This window comes from Anthonomus grandis, chromosome 5 (assembly GCF_022605725.1).
Source record: "Anthonomus grandis grandis chromosome 5, icAntGran1.3, whole genome shotgun sequence".
NCBI classification, from domain to species: domain Eukaryota; kingdom Metazoa; phylum Arthropoda; class Insecta; order Coleoptera; family Curculionidae; genus Anthonomus; species Anthonomus grandis.
This window is the reverse complement of record NC_065550.1, coordinates 13784213-13800458: the sequence shown is the minus strand read 5'-3', so window position 1 is coordinate 13800458 and position 16246 is coordinate 13784213. Positions and strand designations below refer to the sequence as shown.

Genomic DNA, 16246 nt, shown 5'->3' with positions numbered 1-16246 from the left:
GCATACGATTATTATTTGGGGAACTATCTCAACTCTTGATGCTTCCAATAATTTTAGTCTTCGAAACCTTCCTTTTAATAGAGCGAAGGTGTGTTCAATAAATATTCTGGCTTTTGAAAACAGCTGGTTATAGTTAACCTGAATATTTGTCAAATACCTATTATCTTTAAAAGGAATCAGTAAATTATTTTTTAAAGGGTAGGCTGATTCCCCAATAAAATGCAAATCCTCTTGAATTTCCCCGTTGCCTAGCAGATGACCAAAATCTGATCGTCGGAAAACACGTGCATCATGCATTCAACCAACTTCACCACAGTAGCAATGTATGAATTTTTTTTACAATTACATACGCCCTGCAGAATAATCGAATGGTTATCCTTATGGTTGACATAAGACACTGGGTTTTATATGGAGCTTCTATAGGTATATAAAAACCATCAATTATTCCCACAATTCCTAAGAAACAAACATATCTTTTAATCAATAAATCATATTACATGACTGTTCTGGAAAGCCAACTTTTTCTGTAAAGAAATTTGCAGTAGGGTCACAATCTTACACTTCGAGTACTATAATCTTGTTCTTTTGATTTAAAATAAATAAATCACGGCATATTTTATTTAGACAATCCCAAGCAGTTGATTTGCTGCACCAAATCTGTCGGCAAAACAATTACAACTAGGGTTTGTTAGTTTGGCGGATGTAGTACCTACATAGGTCAATAATGTAATAATGTATGTGAATTTGCAAATTTTATTATAAAACTTTTGAGGTTTGCCTAATACCACAACGCAATTAACGTTTGCTTTTCTAATGTTAATTCAGGATTTCCAGATATTCTAATTTCGGTCCTATCCATAACCGAGTGCAGTTTTTCCATCAGTACTTCATAAGTGATTGGGGTTAACTAAAATGCTGCTTAAACTGTTGGAAATTGTACATTGGCGCAGTTTCTTTCGCATAACATTTTATTTTCTCTAATTTATTTACTTCTTCATCATTTTCATCAAATAAATCACTATCAAATAAAAATCTTTCCACTATAAGACGAATCTCTAAGTTCATTGAAAATGTCTACTGTAACAATACTAACCCTTAACCATAAAAAAGAATTCCTTGCTTGCAAAAGAATACAAAATAGTGCGTATAATTATTATATTTGTTTTGTTTTGTTTACGTTTATTTTGCGCCGGATGGGTTAGAGTTGCTCCATTCACTCCGACGCGTTCATTTTCAAAATAGTGCTCGGAGCTCCCCCTTTACACTACGATCATTACTCTATTCGCTTCGTGGATCGTCAACTCCAACGTAGTCGTAACCACCTATATCGTTTTATTCTCACTTGAAAAAATGAGCGCTGCCTGGTGGTCTCCATTTTTATAGTGGTTGTGTCCTTTTGATGTTGGCCACTCTAAACATTTTCAGTGTTGCCAACAAAAAATATATTAAATAACGGTAATGAAGTTGACGACGCTGACGTTTGACGTGTGACCTGTCAGCCTGTCACGAAGTAAATTTATTTTTTTTTATTGGTATTGTTTTTAAACCATCTTTGAGATTCTAAGATCACGATATCGATCACTCGATATAACTGATTCTAAATAACATTTTTAATTGTGAGCATAGCGGGTTTCCTAGTTTTGGCGATTTGTAAACGATACGCATGGGTATATCCTCTGCATCAGGCGATATCGCTTTCTCCTTATTTAATACGTGGATAATGTATCAGCATCCTTATTGAAACGTATTTGGTTCACTGTTTCTCAAAACTGAATTATTGTAAATTGTCTGTCTGTGGTGTTTATCATAGAATAACATAAAGAGTTGTATATTTTTACTATATAAACCCTTGCTAATTACAAACCCTCATAAAATCATCTATATTTTGATTTTTATAGATAGTCGTAGCTATTAATGTGGACATAGAACAGTGTACATAGAAACAAAGTAAGTCAGAAACTAAAAATAGAATGAAAATAAAAGTGTTTTTTACTAAATTTGTAGTAGTATACACGAGCAAAAATTTAAATGAAAATCATCATTTTCATGGTATTAGGATTTATAAGATTCAAGTTTATCAGAATAATAAAACAAATATTTCAAAGTGCATGCATCCATCCCAAGTTAATTGAAACTTTGTCTCATTTAAGGTGACGATTATTTTCTTTCATAAATTTACATACATTTTTATAAAGTCCAAGAAAAATCTCAGATCTAACTGAACTATCTTAAATTCTTAACTAATTGTAACTTTCTATTTTGTTTTTGTAAACATAACATTATTTTGTTTCCCTACAATTGGCAGAACTGAAATTGGTCAGAGTGAGCAACATCGAAAGGACACAATCATGCATAATGACAGCCACCTAGTACTCGTCATTTACTTTTCATTGAATTGGCAGTCCAGGTATATTTAGTTCCTGCACTTGAATGACGATAAAAACGATGAAAGCGTGCCGATGAAAAGACCGATAGACCTGAGTCAGTTTTAAACCTACATTTTTCCCAGAATAATTATCTTTAGATCGCGGTACACCGGCAGGATACTATGCCGCGGCGGATTTGCAAAGAGAGACCACCCGATGCAGGTGTGCATTGGTATCGGTCGTCAATAGCAAATCAATGCCCATGCCACCGCAAAAAAATTTCCTCTAATATTTTAATATTTAGATTACTTTAAAACAGTGACGTAGTATCTAGTTATATCGTGGCTTAAATAGACATATAACACAAACTGCTCCACAGGAGTTAAGGGTATTAGTGTTTTCTTTGGGAAAAAATATATAGAAATTCTAAATTTTTTTATAACTACGTGCATCAATAATAGCTTGGCAACGTCTCTGCATGCTGTCAATCAGGTTGTTAAGCATTTCTGGAAGAATTTCATTCCAAAGTTGTGATAAAACGGTCCAAGCTCAGCCATTGTTTTGATAATGGCTGACGAGTCTGTGTTCATCTAGTCTTCGCTGCAACATGTCCCAAGCATGTTCGATGCAATTAAGGTCTGGAGATAATGGAGGGAGTAAGAGATAAGGAATTCCATTCGTTTCTATCGCATGAATAACAGCTCTAGCTCTGGCAGATCTCACACGTTAAAGAGGTCGTCGATTTCTAGGTGTTCTAAGTAGGGCCCATAATCTTCGACTATCCAAAAGTCTGGCTTATCTAGATTCCTCTGTGGAAAGCACAGATCTCCATTCATTTACCCAATTTACGTGATCTATTGCTAAATGTAACCTTTGCCGCATGTGGTCTTGGGTTAGTGGAACCTTAGTAGACGTCGGGATCTTAAATTTACACTATTTAATCGCCGCCTTATTGTTTCAATTGAAATACTTGTTCCTGTAGCATTAAGAAGCTGCGAAAGTTGTCTACACGTGGATAATAGCTCTTATAATATGGGATAATGGCTCTCTCCGCGCACTTAGTATAAAAAATCTTTTTGTGCGACTGTGGTTTCCCTAGGGCCACTAATCCTTGATCTTTCTAACACAGAATTAGTTTAATTAAATCGATTATTTAATCTACTTATGACCCTTTGCGATAAATTAAACAAATTGGAAACTTCTTATTGAACACGACCCCATAATATTTTCCCCTGTAATAAGTCCCTGGAATCACATAATTTTTCGACGCGTCGCTATGCACAACTCTTTGCATGCGTTGTATTTTTTAAACTATAAAATATCTACTTGACCCCACACATTAAAGTTAAGAGCTTATTAAGTTATTAGGTTTACTCACAATCGGCAGTAAGGCTGAAGTGTCATATGTTCTAGACTTGTACTAGTGTCGATTTGTAAAATAACTGCCTATCGTATTGATTTTTGCTGTCAAATTGAATTGTACTAAAAACACCATTTTAGAAACAAGTATAGTATAGAGGCTATACTTATCAAATCCATATGGCTTAGGATAAGGGTTGGACATTAGTTAGGATTATTAAAATCATAGAGATATAAACTCAATTCTGGTACCATCACAGAGAAGTGAAGCCCCTAAGTATAAAGGAAAGTAAGTATATTAGAAGATAATTATTACTACCTTATTTCCTTCAATGACATTAGCCATCATAACAATATGTGTAACATTTTCTTGCCAAACCATTCTCCAAAAGTCAGAGACGGTATTGGGTTTTGGTCCTTGAGTGGCTATATAAGCTCTTGGATGTCTAAAACCCTAAAAAAATATTTTTATTACGGATCATTAAAAAAAATATATTTTTCATAAGAAATAATTTTTTTAAAATAAATGTTTTTGAGAGCCCAATCCATGTTAGTTCCAAGTGAGTGGCATTTATTTTAATATTTAAGAATTAAAATGAGGAAAGGCTATCGGCCTTAGCGCACTTAAGCACAGCGGTAATTAAATTGTTGTTTAATAATTAATTGACATATATTGTTTAAAAAAGTAATAGAGAATTAAATCTTAGTGTTTACAAAGAAAAACTCGCAGTTTAAAAAACAGATTTTTATGATGAAATCTGCTTAGACGGCACAAAAGTATTTAAGCAATTTAAATATTATTCAAATAGCTGTTTGTAGTATTTTTTAGAAATAACAAAAGTTTTAGCAATATTTTGTTTTTAATACTAAAAAAAAAACAAAAATTTGTTGGCGCTTGATATATTGACAAAATATGTGCATTTTTTAGATTATTTTAATACGCATGAAGGGAATAATGTCTCTGCAAGAACTAACTACATCAATACATTTTATTGCTGTCGGGTAGAACCTAATATGTATAATTTGGGATACTGTCTCCTCAATTTTATAGGACCAATATTATAATATTATCAGTATAGTTTTTTTATCATAAAGAATTTAATAATATTATAGATAACATTATAGAATAAAATAATATTCTAAATAATTTAGTTAGTAGTAGACAATAATTTGACAAATTTATTCTTTCTAAAAAATTGCATCTGCATGCTTTTTCCTTACAATGACTACTCTTGACAGTTATTTAATAAATTGAGTTATTATATGGGCATATTTAAATCAAGGCTAAGCTACACTATCCGTTTTCAAAATTTTATAGCCATCAGCTACAGTATACCGTGTGCTAAAAAAGACCCGGAACCCCTTAATAACTCGTGATGCGCCCTTTTATCAAAAAGTATCCCAAATTAAAATTATACATTAGAAAGATAACTTTGCATATACGGGAGACATCACAACAGTAGCAGAGACCAAAGTTACCTTGAAGAGGAATAGTATATTTTTTATGTATTTTCCGATTCTACGCAAAATTCCAACATAACTTCATTTAACAACATGCAAATACTAACCTATAAAAAAAAGAAACTAAACAAAAAAATATTTAAACAATAAGCCTATTTAATTAAATGGTGAAAATTACTCCCTTGAATGTGGTAAAAAGCATTTGCTACGTTTTCTAACATATTAGGAATAATCAACCCATATTCTTCTCTAATTGTGTCTTGTATTACGTTAATATTTTCCGACTTTGTCGCATAAACAATAGGGATGTAAGATCAGGGCTTCTTGCTGGCCATTCAATTTCACTTGTTGAAACCATATTTGATGAAAATTAGCGTTAGCATATCTTCCTATTTTTGGTACTATCTGACTTTCCAGCAAATCCAGATATCGGGTCGCAATTGTAATCGGTCGGGAAAACAGCCGCGTATCTTTCTGCGCAATATCAGTACTTTAGTATAACCACCGTTCCTTATTATATCAGTTCGAAGTTAACGTTCTTCGAGAGCACGTGTGCCATATTAGACTTAAATGGTGAAATTAGTGTTTTTCTGAATTTTATTATTTCTTTTACAAGTGACCTAGAAAACCTATAGCCTGTCCAAGCGAGAGGTGGTTAAAACCAAAAGGAAATACTACTTCATACAGGCGACATTTGGTATTTACCGAGAGCCGTCGAATGGAACCCTTGGAAGCAAAAAGTGAATCAACATTATCTAAAGAAGCATCGCTTTCGATGATTGTTGATTGATGATTGATTAATATTTGGAGTTAAGAAATATTAGTATTCAAAATGACTGTAAATTATACCTATCTTATAAAAATATTTAAAGCTAATAAAGCTTGTTATCCGCCGATTAAAAATATAAATGTTACAGAGAGTGCAGCGAAAGTAAAAGTACAGTGCTTCTTGGACCACCCTGTTCAACGCAATTTCCTATTTCAAAAAAACTCAGTCTTGAATTTAGGTTTTTTATATTTTTTATTTTTAAAACAGATATGTTTTTAGAACTGATCTGCAAATGCGGATGTGATGGTACTTCAGGGTAAGGTGAATACAAGTAAACTTTTACCGGGGTCAACATGTCAGACGCAAGCATGTTTTTAACATCTCTAGTTCCTTTACAAATAGTCTTGATTAAAGAGATGGAAAACAAAGCTATTGTTTTGGAAAATTCGCATAAAAAATTTCGCTTTTTCAAAAATTATCTTTACCCCGATTTTGCCGATTTTTGCGTATCCAACACATTACAGAAGATATAGAAACAATTAAAAATGAAGTTAAATATATCGAAAGCCAAATTAATCTCTTAGAACCCTTTCAATTTATCCTAGAGCGAAGCAATATTATAATCAATTATAAAACGATGCCAGCATTGATTGGTGGAAAAGTTTGCTCTGCTATATTTGAAATTTTATCTTCTCAACGTTTGTACCTATGAGGAGCTACAACCAAGCAATTTAATGACTTGGCTTATTAACGCTTCATGCGTGGATAAGATTTTTTGAGATATGCTTGCATTTAGCATACAAATTGGAGATAAAAAAATGGCAAGCACGTACTAACGAAGAAAAGGAGTCTGTTGAGCAAACAAAAAGGCTTATTCAGGAGCGGCTTAGCGTACGGATGGGGTTCAAAGTTGATCAACTAAAACAACATTTTAAGAGCTCAAATGATGGAAACCACAGTCGATTTTTTTCTAAAATTTACTTATTGCTTCTGAAATAACTGGCGTTGATGAAGTTTTAATTAATAAATTATATACAATTCTGCAGGTAATTTCAAGTGGCTACAATATTAACTTTTAAAAAATTTATGAGTACACAATTGAGATGGTTAAATTATTAGATATTGAGATTATGAAAATTTATGAGTACACAATTGAGATGGTTAGATTATTAGATTAAGTTGCACATTTGTGATCATATAATACCCATGGTATTGACAACTGTGTAAAAAATATTAATTCATGGCTCACGTGTTATTTCTGAGGCAATGCTTCCTATTGGGCAACTTGCCGAAGAAACCCAAGAATCCCGAAATAAAGATATAACAAGATATAGGGAAGATTTGACATCCACATGTTTGAATATAAAAACATTATGAAATTGCCACAATCAAAAAAAAAATTCTACATTAATTTCAGAAGCCATAGAGCTTTTAAATAATGAAACTATCGAGACTCTACCATCAGATAAACTTGTTCCGGAATCTGATTTAAAGGATATTGAAAGTGAATCGGAATAAAAAGATTTATTCACATATACGATCATAAAAAAATTCTCTCACAATGAGAGCCTCAAAAACCTGAAGATTTAAAAAGGGTGTAAAGTGACTTTTGTTCCTGCGGCTTTAGTTTAGATAGACTTAGATTGCAGATTTATTTTGACACTTTTATATTTTATCATGATATCCCAATACTTGTTGTCGACGTTTATTCTCCGACCTTCATACACTTTTTTTCATAAGCGCTAGATTGTATTCTTGTTTTTGAGTACGGTTTTTTGTACGATTTTCATCAAAGTCTACAAGAACTAGTTTGGTATGCAAGTGTAATAGATCGTATTAAAGAAAAAAATATTTTACCGAACTAATATGGAGAACATTAAAAAAAATTATGATGATATAAGTCTGCAATTTTTTTTGGAATCCAGATAAAAATAATAGTACCAGAAAAAAAAATTTTTTCATAGGTTCGTTTTTTTTTAATATATTCTGAAACATTTCTCACATTTTTGCAATTTAATGATTCCCATTATTAAATAAGGGGGCGCAAGTTCGTACCTTATATTAAGTATTTTCTAATCTCTAATACTTTTCGAGCTTCCAAAGGTGAACTAAGATTTAATGGCGTATACATATATTGAATGTATGTGTAAACAATTTTTATATAATGAAATTAAATAAATAAAAAAAACATTTATTTATATTTTTGATTCATTTAAGTATTAAGCTTCAATATTCCAGTATTATTTTTTTCAATTCGAAACAACGTAAAACCATTTAATAACAATTACTATTTTTTTGTAAATTTATGGATTTTATTGGTCAGGCTTAAACATCTCTTGGATGCTTTCAAATCAATAAGGGATATTTTATATTTTATAAAATCCCTTTCAAGTTCCGGGTTATTCCAATCTCTGAATTGTTCTTATTAATGTATATTTAGAAATTGGTGTGCGGTCTTGAATTCTTGTATTGAAAAGGTAATAAGATTGTTAATAAGATTGCTCGCGATCTCCGAATCCTCGGATCAGATGATGATAATATAATCGTTACATAAATAAGCAAAAAAGTAAAGGAATTACCTGAACAGGCAAAAACATTTAAAAAGTACCTAATAACATTTTTATTGATAAGGTACTCATTTAAACTATACTATCTTTTGAGCTAATGGAATAAGGTGTAGCAGATGTTACGTTATCCTCAAATTTTGCGTATATTTGGAAAACACATAAAAAAATATTCCTTTTCATTTAAAAAAGGTAACTTTGGTCTCTACTACTGTTGTGATGCCTCCTGTATATGCAAAATTATCTTCCTAAAGTAGATTTGAAAAAGATCTATACTTTTTATTTAATACAATTTTTGATAAAAAAACTATATATAATTGAATAATTAAATAAGACTGTATTCTTAAGGAAGTCCGGGACTTTTTTAACATACGGTATAATAAAGCACAAAAAAAACTATTTTAAGCAAACGGTCTAAAAAAGGTCTAAATAAAAATCATCTTGAAAATGATGTTTCACGATGAAAAAATCACGTTTTTGTGAGATAAAGTGCAGAGTTACCCTTGACGGATCACTATTGTTTATTGAATATTTCAATGTATTTTTCTGATTTTATTAAATGAAGTGAGTTAGTACTTACGTCAATATAGTCTGCATTAATATAGTCGGAAAATTCGTCACCATCAATCTTTTCTAGTATTACCCTTGACTGATCATCTAAAAAAATTATTTATTGTGTAGATTTTCCTAAATGGCTTTACATAGGTGTAGGTATATATGTGTATATATAAATTTTTTTCTTGAAAGTCAATCGTCGAATGTAAACTAAGGAGGTGAGACAAGGCTGGCCTAAAAGTGGCAACTCTTTTAGGCCAGTCTACGGCCGTTATTTTAGAGTTTATTTTTATATTTCTAATAAAAAGTTATAGTTGCCTATAGTATTAAGTGCTGGAACCATTTTACAAACATACTCTTTAAAACAGAAGCAAAGTTTACAGAATGTACTATGGAAAATGTCGGACATCTCTCGGATTTAGGTAGAAATCAAAAAATTAATATGGAACTTTCCTATAAAAAAAATTTCCTATAGGCCCTCCCTAGGGAATATAGCGCTAAAAATAGCCCTTAAAGATGCGGCTGAAAATCGGGTTTTCTTGAATAACTTTTGAAGTACTTGGTATAATTTAATACAAATTCTACGTGATCCACATTGCTAAGGACCTCTTAAAATAGAGTCGGTAACCAACATTTACCTTGCTTGTTTTACCAGGGGCGGACTAGTAGTAGTAGTAGTAGTAGTACTAGAAGTAAGGGTGGGGGAGCTAGAGCTCGGCAAGTAGGCCTGAACAGTCCCTTTTCGCCAACCCCAGAATCACTCACCCCTACGCCTCCACCCCCAATGCGGTCTTCACTCAGTCGGTCCGTCCTTTTAATAAAGGCTTTCACGTTGTCCCAGTCTAGATCTTTAAGATCTTCCCGTTGAACTGTCGTTGCTCCGAAAATTTTCCTTCTCAGGCGACTACATCTATTACAGATACCTAGTATGTGGTATGAAGTTTCCTTTCCTGTGCCGCAATTCGGACAGAGTGGGCTTTCTCTTATACCAAGAAGGTGTAGATGCCTGTTTAGACTGTTGTGCCCGGTCAGGATACCCTCCAAGTCTTTGATACTTTATCGGGTCTTTGTTAGCAGTCGCCTTGCTTTAGAGCTGTCATGGTCTGGTATCATTTCCTTGGCCTGCCTACATCCTTCTGTCCTTCTCCAATTCTTCTTGGTTTTTTCCCAGGCCCAATTATTAAGTGCCTAGAGATTTGTTTTTTTGCTAAGACCGAGACAAGGTTCAGGGCCTACGAAGGGGTTAACGGAACCTTGTCTTGCCAGTTCGTCGGCCCGCTGATTTTCCTGGACAACTTGGTGTCCTGGGACCCACCTCAGTCTCACTTCCCTGTATGATGCAAGCCTTTCCAATGCGTCTCTGCATTCCTGGATTAGCGCTGAGCTGGCCCTAGGTTCCTGAATCGCCTTGTGGGCAGCTTGACTATCGGAGTAGATGCGGGAAGGATTTCCCTATGTTTGTTTCCATCCTGTACAATCCGGCTCCGGCTGAATTGGTGCTTTTCATCCATGATCCATCTGTGTACCAGGCCTGGAAACCACTTGGCTCTTTAATCTGGTTTACCGACCATTCTTCCCTTGTCGAGATTTCGACTTGAAAGCCCTTCTTTAATCTTAGTTTGCCACTTTCTGTAGTGCATCTGGATGTCAGAATTGGTATGTTCTTACACATACTGAGAGCAATCGTCATATGGCCTTGTCCTACGTGCGCAACAACATTGCGCCACCCTCCGCTATCCTTCAAGGGGCGGACTAAGTTGTACATATATTATAATGCTTAAATTTTTAACAGCCTGTATGATAAAGACTCTGAAATAATAAATATGGATAGCTTGAACCTTAAGCTAAAGAAAAAGTTCATTTAAAGTTGTTTGAAAAACTACATGTTCCATACTAAATACAAATAAGATAATTTAAGGAAAAAAAAAATGATAAAAAGTTTAAGGAACATGGATTTTTTAGTAATTTTTTTAATTTTTGCGATGTTTACAAAAAAACTTATTTTGGTTACAAACAAAATTTTTCTTAAAAGCCATTATTGTAAAAAGTAATGTTTCATGATTTTTTTTAGAAGTAGCAGAATTGTTGATACTTTCTTTGCATTGTGTTGCACTATCCTAATACTAGGGTTGCTATTTATATTTTTATCATTGGAAACACTATGTTCTTTAGCCGCCATTGGTTGCTTTCCTCTGAAAAGTTGACGTATTCAACTCTTACCTTCTATATTAACTCAAAAATGTTGTTCTATCGAAAAAATGGAGCTATCTTGTGAAGACTTTGGTGCGATGATTTCTTACGATTATCCATATAGATAAAAAATTAACTTACTTATAACTCGTTCCATGGTTTCAGCCGTTCGCTGAGTGACGAGACTCTTGAAGGTCGACCAAAATCTCCATTAAAGAACTAGTAAAGAAATATCATCTTCTGATATATCATTTTAACAAAACCAAAAAGATGCTCATGTCAACTGGTGCAGAGAATTGCAGGGCAATAAATCTGCCCAGGGAATGAATCTTGAAGCTGTGCGTATGAGCTCGAAGTGCTTGATGAAATACGGAAAAAAAAGCGGCAATGATGAATCATTATTTATCATGACAATGCAAGCAGACCTAAAATGTTGAGCAGTACAGCTGATTTAGTACCAAATTAAATAATTTTCTACCGGTTTTTCGGAACCCGAAGAAGCTGCTGATGCATTCAAAAATCATCTTTATCAGGTATGTATCTCAATCCCAATGGAAAAAATATATGAAAATTGGCTCGAGCACATGCAAAAGTGTTTTGGTGATAAATATTTCTGAAATAAAGCTGTTTTCGATAATAATATTTTTTTATTATTAGGCTCAAAATATGAATAGCAACCCTCCTAAATGTCTTTATTTCACAATTTTCAGAAAATATGAGACAATTTTATATATATTTATCTCTGTTTTCGTATAAATCGGAATAAATTTTAGCCATAGTCAAAAAATAGTTTAATTTTTTTTAGCTTATTGTTAAAAAAATACTATATTTTATATTGGTATTATTTAGGATAAAATTAGGATTACTAGAAAACAAAGAGCAATGAGAGGGAGTCTAGAAGTAGTATGCAAGCTCCTAAATAAAATGATACAACTAAACAGTGTGGTATTTAAAAGTTTTAACAAGTTAATACATTAAAAAAACATTCACACTTGTTTTTTTAATAAAGGTGTTACATTTACTAATTTAATGGAAGAAATGTCAGTTCTAGCCAATTTTTTTTAACTAAATTTTTGCCGGTTATTATTTAAAATAATTAAGATATAACATTCCTATCGTTCTTTTTATATAAGTAATCTGGTAAAACATAGTATCTTTATTTAGTAACACCTTGCTTAAATCAAATACTTACATGCTATAAGATTCTTGTATCTGTTTTTAATTTTATTTTCAGGTAGCGAACCATAAGCATGTGGCTTTTGTAGGCCTCTAGGAAAGGTCTAAAAAATAGGAATAATAGCATATAATAAAAACCCATAAAACCCTAAAGGGACCTCGAAAATAGTTAAAATCTTAACAATTGTCACTTATAATTAGTACTAGAGATAATTGGTATAATTAGAATTAGTAATTACATTTAGAGTTAGCTAGGCAGAGCATTACCGTTACACGAAAATTAAATGGATAATAATGTTATAGGTATGTACCTTCTTATATACCTAATAGGTATATAAGCTTCGTATATACCTTCCTCTGGACGTCAGTTAGCTGAAGATACTTTTAAGATCTTATAATAAAAAAAAACTGATATATTTTTTATATCGGGATAAAAATAATTTGATTAAATTTTACGAGTATATTATGGTTTTCTAGGTAAAACATTATAATCATTAAATAGTTTTGATATTTTCAGTAGTTCAAAACACCCTGCAAAAACGGTTTCGGTCTATATTTACGCTCTTTTAATATGTTCATCTAATTTTTTTTTGTTCTAAAATAAGATTTAGTACTTACATTATGCTGTGCCAGCAGTTCACCTGATTTAATAGCACTTTTAAGATAGTCTGAAAAGTGCTCCAATTTTATTCGTTTGGAGTTTTGAGTCTTAAAAAGTGGAACTCCCTACAATACAAGAATATTATGTTTCAAGATACTGGACTTACATACTTTAAATTTACTTACTGGGCAAATAACGTCATTTTCAGTTAAAAGATCAAGTGGCTTAAAAATAATTCGAGACACTGGTCTTACGCGTCCGACTTTCTTTAACCCCATTTCTTCTTGATTAACATCTGAAAAATTAAGTTTTAGAGCATAAGCTTAATAAGGAAATCAATAATTTAGAGTTTAATATTTATACCCTGAACTAACAATAAAGATTCTCTAATATAGTATGAATAAGCTTCACATACAAATTGTGCCATAAAATAGGACAGCCCATATAATAACAAAAAAATAAAAACATCTTGTCGAACTTGCATTGTCTTATTTATTTAATGTAACACGACGTTTCGGTTGGTATGTATCTCCAACCGTTATCAAGTGTAAACAAGTGTAAATAAGACAATGCAAGTTCGACAAGATGTTTTCACTGTACCATTGTCTACCACCTTCAAAAACCAACAAAAAAATATATGTACTTCCTAAGGGACGAAGAAATTTAATTTATTTTAGTGACACTTATATTCGGTATCTTTCCTAGTTACTGGATGTTTAGTTATACCTATCCTTTATTAATACAGACAATTTCCAGGTGAATAATTATAAGCCAATCACTTTTGCACAAATGTTTGTGAGCTTTTTTTTACGAAATACACCAAAAATCCTATGATACTTGAGTATAACGAGTAGCGCCAGTGCTACAAAGGTGTCTGGGGATATTTTTCTTAAAGTTTGCAAGTTGTAATATTTGGGAAAGACGTACTTTGATAGTTGATTCCACAGATTTTTACTTCTCCATAAAAATAAATCCTGATATAGACATGTTCCAGGAGTCTGCAGGTGCATTTGTTATTCATGAGTCGCATCCGACCGTTGAGTAGATCTTGCGTGGATAGCTTTAGGTGAAATAACATGGACCCGTTCGGTAGAGCATTTACCAATATATATATATTGATAAAACAGAGCCAGTTTCGCCACCTTCCTTCTATGCGCCAAACTATCCAAGCTTCCAGCTATCTCTAGATCTCCTATAAGATGTAGAGACTTCTTCTAGATGGAATTAAGCAGCTTGAACATGTGTTAGGGTGGAGAACTCTACTGCTGTATGTGAGAGCAATACTCAAGAGATGAACGAACTTTAGCCTACTAAAGCGTTAAAAACTGTTGCGGTGTAAACAGCCTTTTCGTTATAAAGAGAGCCCCAAGTTTTTGAGAATGCGTCGCTTTTCATTTTCCTTCCACACGGTCATGCCAAGACTTATTGCACAGATGTAAATAGCTCCGAAAAAAAAAGATAGGGCAAAATAATTCCGGACATAATAGGTGTTGGCGTGACAGAGGCAGCTTTTAGTAGTTTTCAGGCATCTTTTATGGTAGCCTGAGTCTTAGCTGCGTTAAATTCAATTAGATTGCACTCACCCCTCTTCAAAATGATGGCATTACCTTGCGTCATAAGAGAATTACATATTATTGAAAATTATTTTATATTTTTTTTAATTAAGTTAAATAGTTCATATGTACAAGGAACATGTTCTAATAATTGTAACAAATTGTGTCGAAGAAAATCTAAATAAATTTCTCCGGTTAGTCTAGGTGAAAAAAAGTAAAGTCTTATAAGCATGTCGTTTACCATGCAAGTGCGAATATTTAATGAAAATTTATATTGAAAATTAGATCTTTTTACATCACACGGATTTTCTACCGCCAAAGCATGATTTTGGCAAAAATTTTGCACTCTCTCTTGTGCAAATTTGGCCTCGTCTGTACCCAAAATTAATTTCGCCGAACTATTCTAAAAGCCACTTGCAAAATACAACTCTTCTAGGGTGATCTTCAGGTTATAGGGCATGTACCCGATGATAGTTACAAGAATAATACTGTCCTTGTCGTATTGTTTTTCACACTTTACTTATGAGAAACTTCAACTTAAGCTGTTATGGCTCTAGCACTCATTCTTGGGTCGTTTTCAACTATTTCTAAAATGTTTTCCTTAACTTTCAGGATAAAAAAATATTTTTTAATTTTTTTTCGTATTTCATTAAATAATTCGAAGTTTTAAAAAAATTAGAGCGTCTTAATAAGCATTAAATTATGGAATGTAGCTCTAATTACGCAATATAATCCTAGAATTTGGGACACTCTGTACAGAGAATCGATAATGAACTACATTTATAATTTCTCTAAATTATTGAAAAATATGAGATGACGTCACTAAAATATCATTATTGAAATCACTCCCTGACGTCATTAAAATGATCTGAAAGGTGTAGTGAGTGGTAGTAGATAGGGTGTAGAAGGTATGTTTTATTTATGTATATTTTTTTACTCTAACAAAGTTTATCCGTACTACTAGTAATATACCCAATTGGTTTCATATGTCAGATCGCCGCAAATATATCTGCTTAGCACACCGCACATCTCTGAAGATACGTGGAAGCAAATTTTTTGGACCAATGGTCTTGCTAGAATATAAGGAGAAATACTCGCCAGTTCAAGTCGGAGTATTGGCTTGACTTCAAAAATCTAAATAAATAGTATTAAGTAAATATTTTTAGTATTGTAAGTGTATTATAAATAAGTTTTTTTTCATGCATCAACCGAAACGAACGGTAAAAACGCTATAATATGTAAATCTGGTGACAAAAGTAGTATACAAAATTATAGGGGTATCTGTCAGCAATCCGTAATTCTAAAGATCCTAGATAACCTTTTAACTGGCATTTAAAGTTCTTATAGTAGTTTGATAAATTTGACCGTGCCTACGTTTAACCGTCTGATATAATGTTATATTACAATTTTGTGGTATTGGTAAACTTAAAAATCATTAAATGCCAATATACTGATGTCAGAGCCTTAGTTATAAGCAGTTTATCAGCTCTTTGGTATTTTAGTATTTATTAGTTTCAATATTTGTTGAAACTACTAGTGCATCTCTATTAAGAGGGACCTTTTTGATGAGAGTAATAAAAAAAGAGTTATTGAATTAGATAAGAGAGATTGAGATAGTTATATAGACATGATTGACTTAATGAGAAAATTTC

The 16246-nt window shown here is 32.5% G+C and overlaps 1 protein-coding gene across 1 annotated transcript in view; it reads right to left on the bottom strand.

Moving 5' to 3' along the window:
• Positions 1-16246, bottom strand: part of LOC126736578 (receptor-type tyrosine-protein phosphatase F-like) — a 134394-nt gene that overhangs the window by 22587 nt on the left and 95561 nt on the right. The window contains exons 17-21 of the mRNA XM_050440979.1: positions 13227-13336; positions 13059-13166; positions 12457-12544; positions 9100-9176; positions 4045-4179 (exon numbers count right to left, since the gene is read on the bottom strand). Of these exons, the coding sequence (XP_050296936.1) occupies positions 4045-4179; positions 9100-9176; positions 12457-12544; positions 13059-13166; positions 13227-13336 (518 nt within the window). The remainder of the gene's footprint in view (positions 1-4044; positions 4180-9099; positions 9177-12456; positions 12545-13058; positions 13167-13226; positions 13337-16246) is intronic.